The sequence below is a fragment of the Narcine bancroftii genome, chromosome 12, assembly GCF_036971445.1.
Source record: "Narcine bancroftii isolate sNarBan1 chromosome 12, sNarBan1.hap1, whole genome shotgun sequence".
NCBI classification, from domain to species: domain Eukaryota; kingdom Metazoa; phylum Chordata; class Chondrichthyes; order Torpediniformes; family Narcinidae; genus Narcine; species Narcine bancroftii.
In genome coordinates this window covers 4,394,835-4,417,197 of record NC_091480.1, presented here as the reverse complement: position 1 = coordinate 4,417,197, position 22,363 = coordinate 4,394,835, and the positions used below count along the sequence as shown (strand labels likewise).

Below are 22,363 nucleotides of genomic sequence, written 5' to 3'. Positions count from 1 at the left end.
TTAAATGTGGGGGCTGGAGAGGGAAGGAGACGAAAAGAGCTTGAACTCTGCAGGAAACAGTATAAAATGGGATAAATGTAAATTGTGGTCAACGCTGATACTGTTAACATTGACAATGATAATGTTGATAACTGGTTGAGTTTAAGTTTGGAAAATCATAAAATATTTTTAAAAAATTCTCCTCTAAAATAATTGGTGACTAAATTGGAGGAACTATCCCAAAGAAAAAGGCAGCATCATGAAACAATCTCAGAATTACATGTGCCACACCAGCTGCCAAATCTGGCACCCCTGAGCTAGCATTGTGTACCATCAGCTGAAATCTGTAATTCTCCAGCCAGTGTACCCCCAGCTTCAGTTAGTAGTAAGGCAGAGAACTGTTCTGGTTCAATGAAACATGCAGAAGGGAAGGGTATGCTGGGAGTAACGACACCCATCTGGTGCCAAGCTAGTGAATCTGCTACATAGCATGCGCTAACACAGAACACCAGCAAGGAAGAACCAACCAAACTGTAATCTAGTAAGAAATTGGAGACAATGAAACAACAGGTAGCAGTTCCAATAGCACAGCTTGGATGTTCAGTCAAGACGGAAGCATGTGCACTTCTGCCTAAAATCCCAACCACAAAGCAGATGGGTTTCAATGAACTTGATTGACATCCTCAAGCAACAGGAGCATTGGTGCAATGCTATTACAGCGCCAGCAATCCAGTTCTGACCGTAGGAGTTTGTACACACTCCCAGTGTCTGCATGGGTTTCCTCCAGGTGCTCCAGTTTCCTTCCACCCTCCAAAATGCACAGAGGCTGTAGGCTAATTGGGGTATCTGGGCGCCACGGGCTCATGGGTGGGTCTGTTACCATGCTGTATGACTAAATTTTAAAACGTAAATTTAATTGAAAAATCTAACTTGAAATTTAAATGTCAAGAAAATAGGATGCAGCAAAAATCAAGGATGAAAACAAAATCCCAGTTGTCTTGGTGCTGATCTGGACAAACCTCTCACCCAAAATAAAATGTACTTTTCTATTCTGAAGGATGGGCCAGGACACAGGTGCAAAACATTCGTGCAAGATACACGAACCTCAACTTTCACGAAGTTCTAGACAAAGCCATCAGGCAATAGTCTGCCTCAAAATACATTCAGAGTTCTGGGAGGATACAGTGGAGCATTTAGGTCGTACCCTGACCAGATGTTTGATCTCATTTAATTGAGCACTTTCAAGTTGAAACCATCCAAATGAAACCAAGATGCAGCCTGGAGATTGGTAAGGGAAGTACTACCTGTTCAGATGCTTGGAGTTTTGACACCTCTGGCAAGAATGAGACAGTTACTCCTTTCCTATTGGAATGTTCTTTTGTTTAAAAAAATCTCAGAGGGATAAGGCTGGCATCTGTAATGGTTCATCTGCAACAGCTCAATAACAAGTATGTGCTCTATAGATTGATCCATAATAAATACCAGAAGACATCGAAACAAGAAAGTTTAGGAAAGATGTCAAGGGTAAGTTTTTTTTTTACACAGAGAGAAGTGGGTGCCTGGAATGCATTGCTGGGGTGGTGGTAGAGGCTTGTACAACGGGGACATTTAAACAATTGTCAGACGGGAAATGGCTACACACACAATATTGTTGAGTAGACTTGTATGGGTACCACAACATTTGGGGGATGAAGGGCCTGTCCTGTGCTGTAATGTTTCAAGTTCCATCCCAAAAACGGATGCTACAACTGATATAATTTACTACTGGAAGACTGCCAATGCTATGAAAGATGGTCTGTAATCTGCTAGTCTTCCATCAAAAGGCATTATTGACAAATTACCATAAATGCTACAACCTAGTGCAGCAGTTTCCATACCGTGGGATGGATGTATTCATGCAAGTTGGTATCTGTGCAATGGACTTGGGAGGAAGATTACTGTACATCATTCCCATTAATCAACATTTGCACAGGAGAAATGAAGAAGTTAACTTCTTAATTAATTTCCCATAACAAATTACCCCATAAATAACTGTAAGTGTACAAGTGTATTCATTGTTGTACTTAAAACATTGCATTTGTAAGAATAGTGTACATACTGGACTTTCTTCTACAAATTTTAATTAAGATGCAGTTTACTACTCTCAGTGAAAACTTGTAAGTATTGATCAAGCTCAACTACATGTACACAATATTTTATCCAGAACGCTTGGGGGACAGTGTGTTCCAAATTTCAGATTTTTCTGGATTTCGGAAAGCCAGATTTAAGCCTACCCAAATTGTGCTGCTGTATCCACCCCACCCCCTTCCAGTCACGCTGCCATCTCCCCCCCTCACCCACCCAACTCGCACTGCCGGTCTTTCGCCCGCCTGACTCGCGCTGCCGGTCTCTCCCCCTCGCCCGTCCAACTCGGGCTGCTGACTCTCTCCCTACTTGCTGGATTTTGGAGCTTTCCAGATTTTAGATATCCGGATAAAGATTGTGTACTTGTACATCGAAACCACTGCTTCACCCCATTTCATCTCAAAACCAAGAGGGCCACTAAACTAACCACTTGATTCACCCAATGTTATGTGGTTGAGATCATTTTATTAATTTAATAAATCCTGGACATTTCTTCACCAGGAATCTACTCCTGTATCACTGGAGATTGGCAACTCCCAATAATTAAAGAGCTAAAGGAAATAGTTACAGCAGATAGTCCACCCAAGGCAACTACAAGAACAAAATCTACTACAAATTTTGTCATGCTGAACTCAAACCAAGTCATTTGTCATGTTATAAGTAACAAAACAGAGAGACTCAGTATTGGCTCTTGCGTCCATTAGCACTCTCCCATGGTTGACAGGTCCTGCTCAATACTCATCCAATCTATATCACTTGAATTTTATTTATTAACTGCTGTTGGTAATGTAAACTAAACTTAATGGTACTTGCATTTTTTCCAAAATAAGCTAACATGCCTTTCGTCATACCCAGAGGGCAAACCTAAAACGCCTTGCTTCCAAATATCTGAGGCCGCTACTGTTTACAATTTATATTAATGATTTGGATTGTGAATTGAATGGCTTTGTGGCCATATTTGAAGATGACACCAAGATAGTTGGTTGAGCAGGAAGTGTTGAAGAAAGTGAAAAGTTGAAGAAAGGTAAAGACAGCTTTTAGGAAACTGTGCAAAATAAAAATGGCAGATGAGATACAATGTTGAGAAATGTACAATTCAACATTTTGGCAGTGGAAATAAGCAGCAGAGTTCTATTTGGATGGCAAGAAAATTCAAATCTTGGAAGTGCAAAGGGGCCCAGGCTTCATCATGCAGAGAAACCTAAAAGTTAATGACCAGGTTGGATTGGTAGTAAAGAAAGTGAATGCTTTCATTTCAAGAGGAATAGGGTATAAGAGTAAGGCTCTGTGGAACACTGGTAAGACCTCATTTGGAGAACTGTGTACAGTTTTGGGCCCCTCATCTTGGAAAGGATGTGATGTTGTTGGAGAGAGTGCAGAGATTTACTAGGATGATTCTTGGAATGCAAGGGCGAACGTACGAGGAACATATGGCAGTTCTAGGACTGTAAAAGAACGAGAGAGGATCTCATAGAAACATTTCAAATTTTGAAAGGTTTTGACAGAGTAGATGTAGATAAGATACTTTCCCTGGTGGGTGAATCAAGCACAATAGGGCAGTCTTAAAATTAAAAGTTATCCATTTAGAACAGAGATGAGGAAAAAAACTTCTCTAGTCAGATGGTCATAGATTTGTGGAATGCATTGCCGCATATAGCAGTGGAGGCTGATCACTGGGAGAGCTAAGCAGGAGGTTGGTAAGTATCTAATTAGTTGGAGCATCAGGGGATATGGGGAAAAGGCTGGCAATTGGAACTAGTTCAGCTTAGGGTAGAGTCACGGAACAGACTCAATGGGCCAATTGGTCCACTTCTGTTCCTTTATCTTGTGATCTTGTGAACAGCAAAACAGTATACAACACTTCACACTATAAACACAAGTTAAGTGATAAACTCAGAAGTTACAGATCTGAAGGCTGACTCGATGAACATACAATCAATTTCAATGAATTTAACATGGAAAATGAACAAAAGACATGGCTCAAAAACTCTGGGAAAGTATTATTTAGTACAATTGCACAAGTTTTCCTGCACTCTATAGCAGGAAAACGTGCATCTTTCCAAACTTTACTTGATTTATTTTATTACCATCCATAACCATGGATGATATTTTTTCCTGACTTTCATATTTCTTCCTCACTAATCTATTTTAATATTAGAATCATTAAGATGTATCACAAGGTACCCAAGTAATTATTTAAGTCAAACAGCAGCCATAGGGAGACAGATTAATATTTCAAGGAAATGATCATTGAGAACTAGAAAAAAGGAGATTAAAAAACATCCAGAGATGTTACATTTGGAGATGGGGAAAATGGGACGAGAACACATGGTTTAGTCTCCAAAGATGCTGTTTGATCTGCTGAACGTTTCCAGCACTTGCAGCATTTTGCTTTTGGAGCCAGACTGAAATGCAGTAGAAACCAAATGTTATTAGATAGCAATTGTTAAAACTCCATAACCATTGCATGGTGCTTTTCACTAAGAAGCCAATTTTGGATCGACATGCCTGCTTCCTTTGCATTCCATGGAGTTTTACTTTTTTGACCAGTCTACTTGATTAGCCCCTTGCTAAAATCCAAGTAGATTTTCTCATATTCTTCTTCTTAAAAAAGTATACGACCAGGTATGTTGTCTGGTCCCACTGCCTTGCATGGGTTCACCTTGGATAGGGTTCTCACCTCGGCCACAGCTATGCAGGGGGCCATTCATCGGGGGGGGGGGGGGGGGGGGGGGGAGACACGCAGCTTTCTTTGACATCATCCTGTTCTTCTCATCAAGTGTTCAGTCTGTCCGGAAGGGAGGCATCATTGCCTTAATTCACAAGGTTGACTTGTGATCCATAATAGACTAGATCCTTTGCCACATGCACCTTGTGCAACACAGCTGTCTTTGGATCTGCCTTTTGATTGCATGGGAGAGCTCAGCCCTGGGTGATCTTAGTGCCATCCTATCCCCTGTCCTGAAGGCAAGCTGAGAAGGGCCCGGACCTTTGGATCCAACCATGGTTCCTGATTAGTCCTGGCTGTGAAGCATTTGATTTCGGTGACATTCTCAATGCATTTGCTGATGTAGCCAGTCACTGAGCTCGTGTACTCCTCTATGTTTACGTTACCATTACAGATGGCTGCCTCCTTGAAACAGCTCGAGTTCATGGTCGCAAAGCAGTCTTACAGCACTGCTATGGACCCCCCACCCCACCCTGATCTTCCTGCTAAATGAGTTAGTTTGCTTTGCCAGCTGTCTGTACACCAGGGTTAGCAGGACAAATGTGTGATCTGAGAAACCAAGGTGGAGGCGAGGTGCAACTATGAATCACCTTCCATGTAGTTGCCCTCTTTTGAGCTATTGCACTCTTTCTACTAGCTTTTATTGAAGAAGGTATGTATTGTTCATTATTTTCCATAAAATTTAAACCAATTTTTGTTAAGTAGTGCTTTCACTTTATAAAAATTTTTGTTACTGTTAGAAATCATTTTATCTGAGTTTCTCGGCAACAGAGTGTTGGCAGTGTTTGGTAAAATACTTATCACATGGTTTCATTACATCTCTGCAAAACCCTTCTCTGCCTATGTGTTTGATTTGTTATTCAATTAATAATTCAGATATGATTCCAGAAGTTGTGGGGGTCGTTTATGACTCACTCCAATGTAATTAAATTGTTTTCCATGTTCCTTATATTAATTTTTTTAACCTTTGTTTTTCTTTTAATACCAGTCATATCTAGCATCTGGCAACGGGTTAGATAAGGGGTTTGAGTTTTTCTCTAGTATTTTCATCATTCCTTTTTTTAAAATTATTAGTTTTTTAAAAAAGGTATATACTATTTAGAATATGAATTATGAATATGATTTACAATTTATGTATGTTAGTGATATGCGGCATATAATATGCAGACGATGCCGCTTTAGTTGCCCATTCAGAGCCAGCTCTTCAGCGCTTGACGTCCTGCTTTGCGGAAACTGCCAAAATGTTTGGCCTGGAAGTCAGCCTGAAGAAAACTGAGGTCCTCCATCAGCCAGCTCCCCACCATGATTACCAGCCCCACCACATCTCCATCGGGCACACAAAACTCAAAACGGTCAACCAGTTTACCTATCTCGGCTGCACCATTTCATCAGATGCAAGGATCGACAATGAGATAGACAACAGACTCGCCAAGGCAAATAGCGCCTTTGGAAGACTACACAAAAGAGTCTGGAAAAACAACCAACTGAAAAACCTCACAAAGATAAGCGTATACAGAGCCGTTGTCATACCCACACTCCTGTTCGGCTCCGAATCAAGGGTCCTCTACCGGCACCACCTACGGCTCCTAGAACGCTTCCACCAGCGTTGTCTCCGCTCCATCCTCAACATCCATTGGAGCGCTTACATCCCTAACGTCGAAGTACTCGAGATGGCAGAGGTCGACAGCATCGAGTCCACGCTGCTGAAGATCCAGCTGCGCTGGATGGGTCACGTCTCCAGAATGGAGGACCATCGCCTTCCCAAGATCATGTTAGATGGCGAGCTCTCCACTGGCCACCGTGACAGAGGTGCACCAAAGAAAAGGTACAAGGACTGCCTAAAGAAATCTCTTGGTGCCTGCCACATTGACCACCGCCAGTGGGCTGATATCGCCTCAAACCGTGCATCTTGGCGCCTCACAGTTTGGCGGGCAGCAACCTCCTTTGAAGAAGACCGCAGAGCCTACCTCACTGACAAAAGGCAGAGGAGGAAAAACCCAACACCCAACCCCAACCCACCAATTTTCCCCTGCAACCGCTGCAATCGTGTCTGCCTGTCCCGCATCGGACTTGTCAGCCACAAACGAGCCTGCAGCTGACGTGGACTTTTTACCCCCTCCATAAATCTTCGTCCGCGAAGCCAAGCCAAAGAAGAAAAAAAAAATGTTAGTGATATACAGAATATCCTATTTAGTTTATGTGACTGTCCACACTATCTTATTGAATTGTACCCTTTTTGTTTGTTCTTTACTGAAATCAATAAAAATATTTTAAAAGGAAATATTTATTCGAACGCATTTTCAAATGAACGCATGAGGCCAAGTAAGCTGAAACAACAATTAGAGACAGGACACAAAGAGAAGATAAACTTGGATTACTTCAAACCCATTTGAGTTAATTTTGAGAAAAGGCCAATGCTCAAACAGATTAGTGAAACATCATGCAAAATAAGGGAATTGACTGCAAAAAGCGGACCTGCTCAAACGTCACTGAGTCACTTATTTTGCCTTCAATGTCCAGAATAAAATGTCATAAATGTCAAGAAATTATTTAGGCAATTCCTTTGAGTAATTTCATTGCTTTTAGAATTGATGAGATGGTTGTTGCCAGAAGGATTAAAACAGATAATAAGGGACTGACTTTTTTCAAAGAAATCACATAAGAGCAGAATAGCATTCCATTCAAGAACATTCCATTCCAGAACATAGTTGTCTGTGCAACAGACAGTGCCACTTCAATGGATGGACAATACAGAGGGTTCATCACATGCCTGAAAAATATACCTTCAGTTTACTGTTTATTGCATCATTCACACGGAGCACTTAGTGGCTAAAAATTGAGGAGGATGCTTAAAAGCTTCGCTTTCAATTATCATAAAGAATGTAAACTTTTAAAATCACATCCCCTTCAAGACTGTCTATTTCAGTAGCTGTATGTAGGAAATGACAAACATTTCCAGAGGTGAGGTGACTGTCCAAAGAAAATAGTCTTGGTCATTTTGTTGCACTCTGGCACATGATTGTTTCCTTTCTTTCTCAGAACGAACATGGAGGAAAACACGTTGATGCAAAGGCGGACATATTTTATGGGCAGATACCTTTGACAGACTCAATTTATTGAACAAGACCTGTCAAGGTAAACACAATAATCATTATTTCTTTCATTAAAATGCTTGATGTCCATTGGAGCATATTCAGACATTGGGAAATATATACAATTTCCAAATCTGAAAACAAATGCAGAGGCACTAAAGGACAATGACAATATTGTTTATGTGAAACATCCAAAGCAAATATGCATTCTGGATATTAGATCCATTTCAGGAACAATCCACTGATGTTCACGCAGAAACATCTTCAGAATGATATAATTGCCAGAATTTTTTTTTAAAAATTGGACTAAAAGCGAGTGATCTGCCAAATAGATTTACAGAACTACGGAAAAGGCCAAAATATTCTTTTATTACCTTTCCCTCAACATACTTAGTTGAGTGTGGATTTAGCAGACGAGATCACAACAAGAGGCCTGGTTGGCATAGCAGTTAGCACCATGCCTTTACAGCACTGGCGAATGGGACCAGAGTTTGAATCCTGCGCAGTTTGTAAGGCATGTATACATTCTCCCCATGTCTGCGTGGATTTTCACTGGGGGCTCTGGTTTCCTCCCACCATTCAAAACGTACCAGGAATATAGGTTAATGGGGTGTTAATTATAGGCAGCACAGACTCATAGACCGAAATTGCCTGTTACCATGCTGTCTGTCTAAATTTAAAATGTACATTAAAAAATTTAAATTTAAGAGATGACCTTTGCCCATCACTATCCAATTTGGAACTTGATGTCAAAAAACTTGCACAGGAACATCAAGCTCAAGGAACTCACTACAATTTTCATTTTATAAGATTTTTAAATCAAATTTTCATATCCTCGAGTTCAAAGTTCCCTAATAATTCATTATGTATAAAGCAGATCAAAGAATCTTTAAAAGAAATTGTATATGTACATTCATGGTTTCTTCTTTCCTCCATGTTCAGAAAGTATGATTTCCTATTTGTTTGTTCTGGAATCACAACCCACAGTTGTTATGCTCAGAGTAAAAGCTTTAATTTTATGTAGTCAGTAAAAAGTACAGAAGAAGCCAACCTTGATGAAGGTCTCAAGCCCAAAACATTGGTTATATATCTTTATATTTGCCATATATATTGTTTGACCTGCTGAGTTTCTCCAGCATTGTGTTTTTTCCCCATCTAAACTTGACTGCTTCACAGGGAAGGGACCCATAAATTTTGAACAGTGCACCAAGGGGGTCATCACCAAAAATGGTTGAGAATGGCTGCTCTAACCCATTCCTAGGTCCATTCCAGCAGACCAATGTGACTACCCCAGTCCCTTATTTTCCGTCTCCGTACAAATTATTCTCTCTCATTTAACCATCTACTCTCCTTCAATTTGTGTGTCACTTTCCAACATTAAGAGGGAAAATTTCCCCACACCCAAGGATCCAACCAGCATATCACCCAGTTGCAGGAGAAAGCCAGAGCACAGAGTCAATCAACACCCACAGGAAAACATGCAAACTCCACACTGAAAGCACTCAAGATCAGGACTGAACCAGGTCCTTGGTATCATCATGCTGACTTGGACTGCAGTTTCCGAGGCCACAGGCCCAAAATCAATCCCTACTCTGGCAGATGCCTGTGTGGAGTTTGCACAATTTCTCTGTGATCACAGCAGTTTCCCCCAACATCCCGGGTTGGTAGGTTGATTGCCAAATGTAAATTACACCTAATGTGTGGTCAAGTGGTGTAATCCAGAGAGTTGGTGGGAATGTGAGAAAGGTCTTTTTAAAAATGGGAATAACGTAGAATTTGCGTAAATGGGGAGTTAGTCAGCAGAGACTTGATGAACGGAAGGGCTTATTTAAGAGCTAATTCTTTCTATGGCCATGAGTGCCAAGCTGAATCTTCAATGACATTAGATATGAGAAGACAACACTTCCAGCTCAGTTGCAAATTCACAGAAGGGAACGAGGTCAGCTGCATTTCATCCGAAGGCATGGGTGAGAGCCTGTGGGGATTTGCATGGAAACACTCAGCAGTGAGCAACACTGACACCTGGAACACCGACTTGCTGGGGCGTCAGTTACTAAACCAGGCCGGACTGCATCTGCACGGCTCTAGGAAGGAAAGGGCCACCCAACCTGGGACAAGCCGGGCTCTCGGAGAGGCCTCGCCTCGGCTAGGCTCCGGCCCCGCGGATCCAAGTTGCACTCACCATGGTTGTGCTGCGATGACCTTCCGGCCCGGCTCATGCTCCAAGCGTCTTGGGCAGTCCCTTTAAGCACCAGAGTCGGGAAGTGGGCTGCACCCCACTGCTGCGTCTCCTCAGGCCCACTCGCAGGGCCTCCCCCACACCATTTCCGCTCCCGGTCCGGATCCGCCCCGCACGCCAGGAGCAGGCCGGATCAGACCGGATCGCGCCAGATCTCGACGTGCTCACCCATTGGTCGGGTGGCGTGGCTCGCTCCACCCGATTCGCCGGATTGATACGTCGATTCTGATTGGTGCACTGAGGGAGGACGGCAATCTGTGATTAGTTTGTCGATGCGGTCTTTGATTGGCTGTTCTCGGAGAGAACGATCAGGTCAGATGACCTATCACTGCCCTCCGTGACGAGAAGCGCTTCAGCCCAGCCAGTGTCCGGCCGTTCAGCCCATCGAATGGCCTCGCATTGGTTTAGGCGAGGCATAGTTCAGAACACTCTCCCTCCGAGTCTGAGTGTACCCAGTAAAAACACAATGCGGGAGAAACTCAGGGCGTCAAACAGTCAAACCTTTATCGAGCACAGGCAAAGATGCATAACCAATGTTTGGGCTTGAGCCCTTCATCAAGCATTGAGCAAAATGTCAGCAGGTGCCCAAAACTTTCCTTATGGCACCTGACTACATTTTGCTTGTACCTTCACATTTTCGATTTCCCGTCAGAGTACATACACATCACATACAACCCTGAGATTCTTTTTCTGCGGGCCAGGGAGAATTACCACTTCATGGTAGTGCAAAAAAGAACCTGTACACAGTGTATACATGTAAACAAATAAAGAACTGTAAGCAGATAATGAATGTAAACAAACTGTGTGAAGCAGAGAAATTTTAAAAACCAATAAGGTGCACTTAAACAAGTCCCTGATTGAGTTTGTTGTTAAGGAGTCCGATGGTGGAGGGGTAAAATCTGTTCCTGTACCTCGTGGTGTGAGTCTTGTGGCACCTGTACCTTTACTTGATGGCAGCAGTGAGAACAGAGCATGTGCTGGGTGGTGTGGATCCTTGATGATTGCTGCTGCTCTCTGATGTCAGAGTTCCCTGTAGATGTTCTCAACAGTGGGGAGGGTTTTGCCTGTGATGTCCTGGGCAATGTCCACTACTGTTTGCAGGGCTTTACGCTCAGGGGTATTGGTGTCCTTATACTAGATCATGATGCAGCCGGTCAGCACATTTTCTACCACACATCTATGGAAATTTGCCAGTTTTTGGTGTTATACCAAACCTCCGCAAACTTCTGAAGAAGTAGAGGTGCTGACATGCTTTCTTCACAATGCTATTAGTATGTTGGATCCAGGAAAGATCTTGTGAGATAGTGACTCCCGAGAACTTAAATTTGCTCACCTTCTCCACCTCTGATCCCCCAATGATCACTGGATTGTAAATCTCTGGTTTTTCCCTTCCTGAAGTCAATAATCAGCTCCTTAGTTTTGATGACATTGAGTGCAAGATTATTGTTGGTGCACCATTCAGCCAAGTTTTCAATCTTACTCCTCTATGCTGAATCATCACTTTTCTTTATACGACCATTACATGGTAATTTGTAGATGGTGTTACTGTTGTACCGAGCCACATAGCCTTAAGTGTAAAGTGAGAAGAGCAGGGGGCTAAGAACACAGCCTTGCAGTGCTCTGGTACTGATGGAGATTGTGGAGATGTTCTTACCAATCCTTATGATTTAAATGACTGTGATCTGGCTCTCAGCAGATTCCAGATTTCATTGTTCCTCCAGGGCTTCTGGTTGGGGAAAACTGTAAACGGTTTGGTGGGAACACACTCATCCACAGCTGTTTTGATAAAGTCTGTAACAGCCCTGGTTGTAATTGTTGAGATTCTCAGCTGCCAAACTGTATTGGGAATGGTTGTGGCTGTCCCCAACCGAGTAGGAGGACACAGCTGCCAAATTATCAGCATCTCGAGCTCCAGTACGATCAGGAAACCTTCAGTGCCCTTGGCACCCTCTCATATTCCGGTTTCTATACCTGGTACCCCTTCAGCCAGTCTCCAGCCAGTCTCTAGCAGTCCACAGCTTTGACCAGTCGCCAGCTAGTGCCGGATTAACATAGTAGCAAAGGTAGCATATGTTATGGGCCCTGCATTTTCAAGGGCAACACATTCAATGCTTGCTGACTTGCTCTGTTACTTTATGTTCTAAGAATGATGACCGACTAACTGGATGTTTAATGCAAATATTTTTGATTTCATCTGTGCAATGGCTATAAGATACCACACTCCCATAAGTTATTGGAATGTAATACTGTTTTAGAATGTAACATACATGAAATTCTTTAACTTTGTCAACCGTAAGGAAGACAGAGAATCACCACCAAAATCGGTATTTCATAGCTGCAAGGATAGCAATTTTAACCAATGATCACCTTTGATCGGGGTTATTAACACAGACTATGGGTGTGTGGTATCTCATCACTGCTCTACAATTTTAACCAATGATCACCTTTGATCGGGGTTATTAACACAGACTTTGGGTGTGTGGTATCTCATCACTGCTGTACAATTTGTGAAAGAAATGCGCACACTTCTAGAGTGAATACTTTTGACATTTGAAATTGATACCTTGAAGTAAGTAATTCTATCAGTGTTATCTAACTGTTTGGGTTTGGGGGTGGGGAATTGGTGGGAAACATGAAAGCTTAACAGGTGGGAGCAAAAATTATTAAACCTTTCATCAAAGATGTAATCACCCAATAGATCGTGATCTGAGAAAGCTAACATCATAATTAAGAACTCTTTCAAACTTTCCAAAATGGACATGGAGGATTAGCATCAGAAACTCTCTCAGGGGAGGGGTGTGGTGCTGACCACGTATGCCCCTTTATATTTTGGGCCATTTTATAATATATGCTACGAGCCCCACACTACCTTAATGCTGCCCTGTCACCAGCAGCCTACAGTCTGCATGGGGGGTTCCTCATCTTGATTTGCCTTCAGCCTGCTGCCTGTGTGTGCTTCAGCTTCAGAACCCCTCACTGGTCCGCTGCCATGGTCACTGTCCCATGGGTCGTCTCCTCTGCTTCTTCTCAAATGGGGGGAGGGGGAAATGTTCTCCCCATTTTCTGGTGGCCTGGAGTCTGCAACCCTTTGTGATGCCGCCTATCAGAAGTAGCACCAATTTGGGCCCAGAACCTGCGGTCGCGGAATTTTTAAACAAAATCACCATTGGCTTCATTAACGGGCCATTTAATGCCTGCAGAGACCTGACAGCAGTTGGACCCCGTGGGAGTGCAGTGTCTCCACTCCCTATTCTCCATGGGTCCACACCCGTGGCAGCGCTGCCTTGGCAACAGCTCTGGTAGCACTGCCATTTTCTAGAAAATATATATAAAAATATAAAAGATAAACATGGTTTAAGATGGAAGGGGGAAAATTATAAGGGGAACATGAGGGGAAATTTCTTTACGCAGAGGGTGGTGGGGATGTGGAATGAGCTTCCGGCAGACGTGGTCGAGGCGGGATCATTGGTTACATTTAAGGAAAGACTGGATCGTTACATGGATAGGAGGGGACTAGAGGGGTATGGATCGGGCACTGGTCAGTGGGACTAGGAAGGTGGGGATTTGCTACGGCATGGACTAGTAGGGCCGAACTGGCCTGTTCTGTGCTGTAAGTGGTCATATGGTAATATGGTTATGGTTATAAATCAAATATTCATAGTTACAGTTAGTGCAAGAAAAAAATGGTGTTTGAATAGTGTCGACCCAGAGTAGTTCGTGATTAGAAAGGTGGGGGGGGGGGGGGTTTCACAGCTTGATAGGCATTTGGGGAAAAAACTATCTTGAACCTCCAACTGCTGGGCTTCAGTCTTCAGGCTTCTAGAATGTGTAGTGCTGGCCTATATATTCCTACCAAAAAATTACCAAACCCTTCTTCCCAAAGGTGGCAGTGAGAAGGGGTTGTGACCAGTATGATGATGATGTTGGCTGCCTTCTTGAGACAAGCCCTAACATCGGTCTGTTGGGAGGATAAATATTAAAGACAAGGTAAATAAATATTCTCAGTTGTAGTTAGTGCAAGATAAAACAGTGAGGTATCAACAGGCAGACCCACAGATGTTGCCTAACTCGCCGAGTGTTCCCAGCTCTGTTGTTGCATTCAAGGCTGCAATCAATGGATTTTTGGACACAAGCAGTCTCAGAAATCAGGGATTAACCCTGATTTCAATAAATAACACATGAGGTGTGCTGTATACAAGACCATGAGACACAGATGTTGTCAAAAATGATAAAATGTTGACATTTTGTAGGAGGAAATAGAGAGCAAAAGGAGTTGGGTGGCACATTTAATGGATGATGAGTTGACTGCAAAGTGACAAATGATATTGGCTCAGGAGCTCAAGGTGCAGAGGCAGTGTGGGTGGAGATATGTAAAATATACGTATATGGACCCCCTGACAGGAACTAATCCGTAGGACAGAGTATAAATTGAAAAATGATGGGGAGTATAAGAAAGATACTGCAATAATTGTGGGGAAATTTTAATCATCATATAAATTTGACAAATCAATTCAGCAAAGGGTAGCTTTGAGGACAAGTACTTTGAATCTATAGAGGCTTGAGTCTTGGAGTAATATATTGAGAAACCAACTGAAGAGATGGCTGTTTTGGAGCTGGTATTAATTAATTTTCTCAGAGTAAATAGATCTCCTAGGAAACAGTGTTCATGGCACAACACGATTTAATATTCAATCTGGGAGTGAGACACTTGAGTTTGAAAGTAGTGTCCTGAACATAAATAAAGGTGATTTACAATGATATTGAGGAGAGCAAAGGGTTAAGGTTAATTGGGGAAGATAATCAGCTAGGACAGTGGGTGAGGAGTGAGTTTAGAGTCCAGCTTCTTATACTGAGGCACAGTGAACATTGTAATTTTTATTATTATCCAGGCATTGCAAAACAGTCTCCATTTTAGATCTAAAATTACCCAGAAAACTTTCTAAAAGTTTGTGTCAGGCATTGAAGGAGATATTTCCTAAATTTCAGCACAGGTATATTTCATTGTCTGTGGCTAATTTGAGGAAGATAAGGGTGGTATCAGAGTGAATGTTAAGGCAGACAGTGTTGTAAAGATTACTGGTAGGACAGAGGATTGGGAATTCTTAACAAAGGATTCCAAAGATACAGTGATAGAGAAGGAGAAGAAGGAGGAATAAGGAAACCATAGAAACATTGACAGTAAGATCTTCTACAGCACACATGTCAAACTCTGGCCCACGGGCCAAATTTGGCGCGCGATATAATTATTTTTGGCCCACAAGATCATTTCAAAAATGTATTAGAGGTGGCCCGCTGGCCGCCGCGCCAGTATAGCGCATGCACAGTAATACAACAAATCCCAGAATGCATTGGCGTCAGCCCGCTAATTGCCCCCACCTCCTCTGTTTACGTTGCAGGGTCTCACCGTGGACTCTGGTTTTGGGGCCTGGCCGGTGTCAGGGGAAGCCAAGGCCACTTCCCAGCGCCCAGAACCGGAGGCCTCGGGCCTGACCTCGCCAGGACCGTTGCCCACTCCCCCTCCCTGCCGCAGGCCGACCCGCGACTCACGGTGACGGGGCCACTGATCCGCCGAGATGTCGCCCTGCAGCGAGAGCCGATGCCCCCGCACTGTCGTTGTCCAATCCGATCGCCCGCAAACCCCGCCCTCCCGCACACAGGCCTGAGTAAGGATTATGAACTTTAATCTCAGGATAAAACGATCTTCCAATAGTTTCATGTCACAGTGATAAATATATTCCTGGTTAAAAATGGTCCTGCACCTGGATACAAGCTCATTAGGCATAAAACTTGAAAAGTGTGTAAATCAAAGGAAATCTGTACCAATGGAAAAAGGGCATGGCAAATAACCATGCTAGAGTTCATGCCCACAATCAGTCACCCATTTGATTGTTTCAGGAATCATGTTATTCTCCCACATTCTCAATAGCCCTCAGATTTTACTATTCGACAGCACACTAGCAACATTTGACAAATCCTCTATAGAGAAATATTATTTATTGAATATTTTATTTCTCATTTGTTAATGCTTCTGGAAAGGGTTTATCCAAAACTATTATTAAACATTTATTTTAATAAGAAAAAGTTTAACATTACATATGTTGAAAAAAGAGAAAACATGCAGATGTTGTTGAAAATTTTCAATGAATATTTAGTTCGGCCCTCGACTTAGTCCAAGTTTTTAATTTTGGCCCTCCGTGAATTTGAGTTTGACACCCCTGTTCTACAGGAATACAATGACTAATGTAACTGTTGGTTTCTTACTGAATGAGGCTGGGGAATGAATAATTAGAAAGAAAATGTCAAGGTGAAGGTGGACTGACATTTGAATGTGACCGCGTGCTCTTACCCCACCAAATTGGCCTCCATTTACCTCGACACTGTTTAATCCCTCCCTGGTCCAGTCCCTCCCCATCTACATCCAGGACACTTCACACGCTCTCGATCACTTCAACAAATTCCAGTTGGGGAGTCACGTGATGGAGTAGTGGCCGGAAGGTGAACTCCAGCCCTCTCCAGAAAAGTCAGAAAAAACAAAGCAAAACACAAAGGCACAGAAATAAAAATCAAAGTAAAGTGAATATAAAGGTGGAAAGAAGATGGCGACGAAAAAAGAAAAGTCGAAACCAACGGTAAGAAGAGAGGAAGAGAAGACAACGGAAGATAAAGGAAAAGGCCTTACCTGTTCAAAGAGGCCCGCGGTGGAGAGAGAAACCCGCTCCCTCAGGTCGGTAGAAAGTGGACTACAAAAATGGCTCGCTGAGCCGAGTAAAAGTGCGCAACCGCGCATGCGCGAGGAGTCGTGCATGTGCGGATGAGCATGAAAAAAAACACACCGACGGGAGGGGTGACCAGCTGGGGAGTCGATCTCCACAGCCGGCAACGACAGCTGCAGAACACCTGCAGCAAGAGGAGAACACAGAAGACAACGAAAACAAGAAAGAAGAGAAGAAAAGGGCAACAAAGAAACAACAGATGGCCAACCCAGAGGAAGAAGAAGAGGAAGAGGAAGAGTACAGTGAAATAGAAGAAGAAGGGAAAGGCAAGATAAAGGATATACTTTCTCTTATTAAAGAATACATGGAGTCATTTAAAGAATGGCAAGCGCAAGAATTTAATGATTTAAGAAGAAGAATAAACAATACAGAAGAGAAAATGAATAAAATAGATATGACCTTATCAGAAATGGGAAAAAGAATGGACAAGGTGCAAGAACGAGAAGCAGCAGTAGAAATGGAGGTAGAGGACTTAAAAAAGAAATTAGAGGAACCTAATAAAAAAGTTAAAGAGACACAAGAACTGTTAGCTCAGAAAATAGATATAATGGAAAATTATAACAGAAGAAATAACATAAAGATAGTGGGCCTTAAGGAAGATGAAGAAGGCAAGAATATGAGAGAGTTTATAAAGATTGGATCCCTAGGATCCTAGGATGTCCAGAACTACAGCAAGAAATGGAAATAGAAAGGGCACATAGAGCATTGGCCTTTAAACCACAATCACAAAAAAAGCAAAGATCTGTTTTAGTAAAATTCCTAAGATATACTACAAGAGAAAAGGTACTGGAGAAAACAATGGAAAAAGTAAGAGAGGACAATAAGCCACTGGAGTACAAAGGGCAAAAAATCTTCATTTATCCAGATATAAGTTTTGAACTCCTGAAGAAGAGAAAGGAGTTCAATACAGCAAAGGCGATTTTATGGAAGAAAGGGTATAAATTTATACTAAAGCATCCAGCGGTATTGAAAATATTTATTCCAGGACAACAAAACAGACTATTCTCGGATCCAGAGGAAGCACGAAAATTTGCAGAACAATTACAAAATAGACTGAGAGATGAAGACGTGTAATGAGAGTACAAAAGACTGCAAACTAAAAAGACATAAGTTTTGAACTCCTGAAGAGGAGGAAGGAGTTCAAAACATCGAAAACGATCTTATGGAAAAAAAACTATTCTCGGATCCAGAGGAAGCAAGGAAATTTGCAGAACAACTACAAAACAAACAGAGAGATGAAGACATGTAATAAGAGTAAAAATGACCATGAACTATATGTATGTGGGTAAAGAGGTATATGTGTGTATATGTATAATGTGCATACATGAATGTATCCGTATTTAGAGGAAAATATAGATAGTATAGACAAGAATTAATAAGGGAAGGAAAAGGAATAGAGGGAATAAGGAGGGAATTAAAAGAGTGACCTTTGTCACATATGAAAAGTGAAACCTTTTCTGGGGGGTGCTGGGTGGGGGGGGGGTCACTGCAAAATCAGCTGACGCTTGTGAGTGAATTCGCAAATCCAAATGGAGAGGGGAGATGTGGTTGTCCGACAAGGGATAAAGGACAACTCAGGAGGGGAAGGGGGGATTGGGGCTAAAGAAGTTTTAAATAGGAGAATAAGGAAAATGTTTGATGTTTTAGGAATGTTGTCTTATAAAGGATTCAAAACAAGAAAACAGAAATGGATGAGAAGGAAAGGTAATGATGGAGAAACGGAAAGGGAAGATAAACAAAATATAAAATGGCTACGTTGAACTATATGACTTTAAATATTAATGGAATACATAACCAAATTAAAAGGAAGAAACTGCTAAATTTACTGAAAAAAGAAAAAATTGATATAGCATTTGTGCAAGAAACACATTTAACTGAATTGGAGCATAAGAAATTAAAGAGAGATTGGGTAGGACACGTAACAGCAGCATCGTATAATTCAAAAGCAAGAGGAGTAGCTATATTAATTAATAAAAATGTGCCATTTAAAATAGAAGAGGAAATAATAGATCCAGCAGGGAGATATGTAATGATAAAATGTCAGATATATTCGGAGTTTTCGAATCTACTCAATGTATATTCACCTAACGAAGAAGATCAAAAGTTTATGCAAGATATCTTTTTGAAGATAGCAGATACGCAAGGGAACATATTAATAGGAGGGGATTTCAACCTGAATTTGGATTCAAATATGGACAAAACTGGGAAAAAAATTAACAGAAAGAACAAAGTAACCAAATTTATAATTAAATCGATGGAAGAAATGCAACTTTTGGATATATGGAGGAAACAACACCCAAAGGAAAAGGAATATTCATATTACTCGGCTAGACATAAAACATACTCAAGAATAGACCTATTTTTGTTATCAGCTCGTATGCAAGATAGAGTAAAAAAAACAGAATATAAAGCTAGAATACTATCGGACCATTCACCCTTAATATTGACAGTAAAGTTAGAGGACATCCCTGCAAGAATGTATAGATGGAGATTAAACCCCATGTATAGATGGAGATTAAACCCCATGTTACATCCGGTACCGCACGGATGGCAGTCTCTTCAATCTGAGGCGCCTGCAAGCTCACACCAAGACACAAGAGAAACTTGTCCGTGAACTACTCTTTGCAGATGATGCCGCTTTAGTTGCCCATTCAGAGCCAGCTCTTCAGCGCTTGACGTCCTGCTTTGCGGAAACTGCCAAAATGTTTGGCCTGGAAGTCAGCCTGAAGAAAACTGAGGTCCTCCATCAGCCAGCTCCCCACCATGACTACCAGCCCCCCCACATCTCCAACGGGCACACAAAACTCAAAACGGTCAACCAGTTTACCTATCTCGGCTGCACCATTTCATCAGATGCAAGGATCGACAATGAGATAGACAACAGACTCGCCAAGGCAAATAGCGCCTTTGGAAGACTACACAAAAGAGTCTGGAAAAACAACCAACTGAAAAACCTCACAAAGATAAGCGTATACAGAGCCGTTGTCATACCCACACTCCTGTTCGGCTCCGAATCATGGGTCCTCTACCGGCACCACCTACGGCTCCTAGAACGCTTCCACCAGCGTTGTCTCCGCTCCATCCTCAACATCCATTGGAGCGCTCACACCCCTAACGTCGAGGTACTCGAGATGGCAGAGGTCGACAGCATCGAGTCCACGCTGCTGAAGATCCAGCTGCGCTGGATGGGTCACGTCTCCAGAATGGAGGACCATCGCCTTCCCAAGATCGTATTATATGGCGAGCTCTCCACTGGCCACCGTGACAGAGGTGCACCAAAGAAAAGGTACAAGGACTGCCTAAAGAAATCTCTTGGTGCCTGCCACATTGACCACCGCCAGTGGGCTGATAACGCCTCAAACCGTGCATCTTGGCGCCTCACAGTTTGGCGGGCAGCAGCCTCCTTTGAAGAAGACCGCAGAGCCCACCTCACTGACAAAAGGCAAAGGAGGAAAAACCCAACACCCAACCCCAACCAACCAATTTTCCCTTGCAACCGCTGCAATCGTGTCTGCCTGTCCCGCATCGGACTGGTCAGCCACAAACGAGCCTGCAGCTGACGTGGACTTTTTTACCCCCTCCATAAATCTTCGTCCGCGAAGCCAAGCCAAAGAAAAGAAAAAAAAAGAAACTTAAAAGGCAGGATTTTAGAGAATTTATTGAAAAACAAATTAAAATGTATTTTGAAATAAATACGGAATCAGTGGAAGATAAGTTTATACTATGGGATGCAATGAAAGCATTCATTCGAGGGCAAATAATAAGTTATGTAACCAAGATGAAGAAGGACTATAATCAGGAAACAGAGCAGTTGGAAAGGGAAATAGTAAATATAGAAAAAGAATTAGTAATGAAGGAAGATATTACTAAAAGAAGAGAATTAGCGGATAAAAAAATAAAATATGAAACACTACAAACATATAAGGTGGAGAAAAATATAATGAAGACAAAACAGAAATATTATGAACTAGGTGAAAAAACGCACAAAATCCTAGCATGGCAGCTTAAGACAGAACAAGCTAAGAAAATGGTATTGGCATCAAGGAAAAAAGACAAACAAATTACATATAATCCAAAAGAAATTAAGGAAAACTTTAGAGAATTCTATGAACAATTATACCGAACTAAAAACGAAGGGAAAGAAGGGAAAATAGATGAATTTCTGACTAAAATTGAACTACCAAAATTACAAATAGAGGAACAAAATAAATTAACAGAGCCATTTGGAATAGTAGAAATACAAGAGATAATAAAAAAATTACCAAATAATAAGACACCAGGAGAGGATGGATTCCCAATAGAATTCTATAAAACATTTAAAGACTTATTAATTCCGCCCCTCCTGGAAGTAATCAAAGTAATTGATAAAATGCAAAGCTTACCAGATTCATGTAAAACAGCAATAATTACAGTAATACTAAAGCAAGGGAAAGATCCACTCACACCAGCGTCATATAGACCAATATCTTTACTTAACACAGATTATAAGATAATAGCTAAATTATTAGCAAACAGATTAGCAGAGTATGTACCGAAAATGGTAAATCTAGACCAAACTGGATTTATCAAAAAAAGACGCACAACAGACAATATTTGTAAATTTATTAACTTAATTCATGCAGTAGAAGGGAATAAAGCACCAACAGTAGCAGTTGCTTTAGACGCAGAGAAGGCCTCTGACAGAGTAGAATGGAATTATTTGTTCAAAGTATTGCAAAAATTCAGTTTACCGGAGAAGTATATTAATTGGATTAAAGCATTATATAAGGGACCGTTAGCGAAAGTGACAGTAAATGGACATGTATCAAAACAATTTAACGTAAGCAGGTCAACACGACAGGGATGCCCACTATCACCTTTATTGTTTGCGTTAGCTATAGAACCACTAGCAGAATTGATAAGAACAGATAATAATATAAAAGGAATAAAAATAAAAGACAAGGAATATAAAATCAGTTTATTTGCGGATGATGTTATAGTGTACTTAACAGAACCAGAACTATCAATAAAAGAATTATATAAGAAATTGAAGGAATATGGAGAAGTGTCGGGTTACAAGATAAACGTAAATAAAAGTGAAGCAATGCCTATGAATATTGCGGATTTCTCAAAATTTAAGAAGGAATCACCATTTAGATGGCAAATGCAAGCAATAAGATACCTAGGTGTACAAATAAACAAAAATCTCGGCCAACTATATAAACTCAATTATTATCCACTAATGAAAAAATTACAGGACGATTTAGAGCATTGGAAAGATTTACCACTAACACTAATAGGAAGGATAAATTGTATTAAAATGAACATTTTTCCAAGGATATTATACTTATTTCAGGCATTGCCAATACAACTGACAGAGAAATTCTTCAAGGAGTTAAAGAAAATAATAAGGAAATTTTTATGGAGAGGGGGGAAACCGAGGATTGCA

At 41.5% G+C, this 22,363-nt stretch overlaps 1 protein-coding gene across 17 annotated transcripts in view; it reads right to left on the bottom strand.

Annotated features, from left to right (window-relative positions):
* The window catches only part of xpo6 (exportin 6), a 291,971-nt gene that overhangs the window by 113,597 nt on the left and 156,011 nt on the right, over positions 1-22,363 (bottom strand). For 3 of the 17 annotated variants that reach the window (XM_069905281.1, XM_069905297.1, XM_069905295.1), the window contains exon 1: positions 10,106-10,322. The exons of 10 other annotated variants lie outside the window; for them this stretch is intronic. In XM_069905281.1, the coding sequence (XP_069761382.1) occupies positions 10,106-10,108 (3 nt within the window). In that variant the 5' untranslated portion in view covers positions 10,109-10,322. Of the gene's footprint in view, positions 1-10,105; positions 10,327-22,363 lie in introns of those variants that run through there. 4 more of the 17 variants (XM_069905298.1, XM_069905296.1, XM_069905294.1 and 1 more) reach the window with 4 other exon arrangements.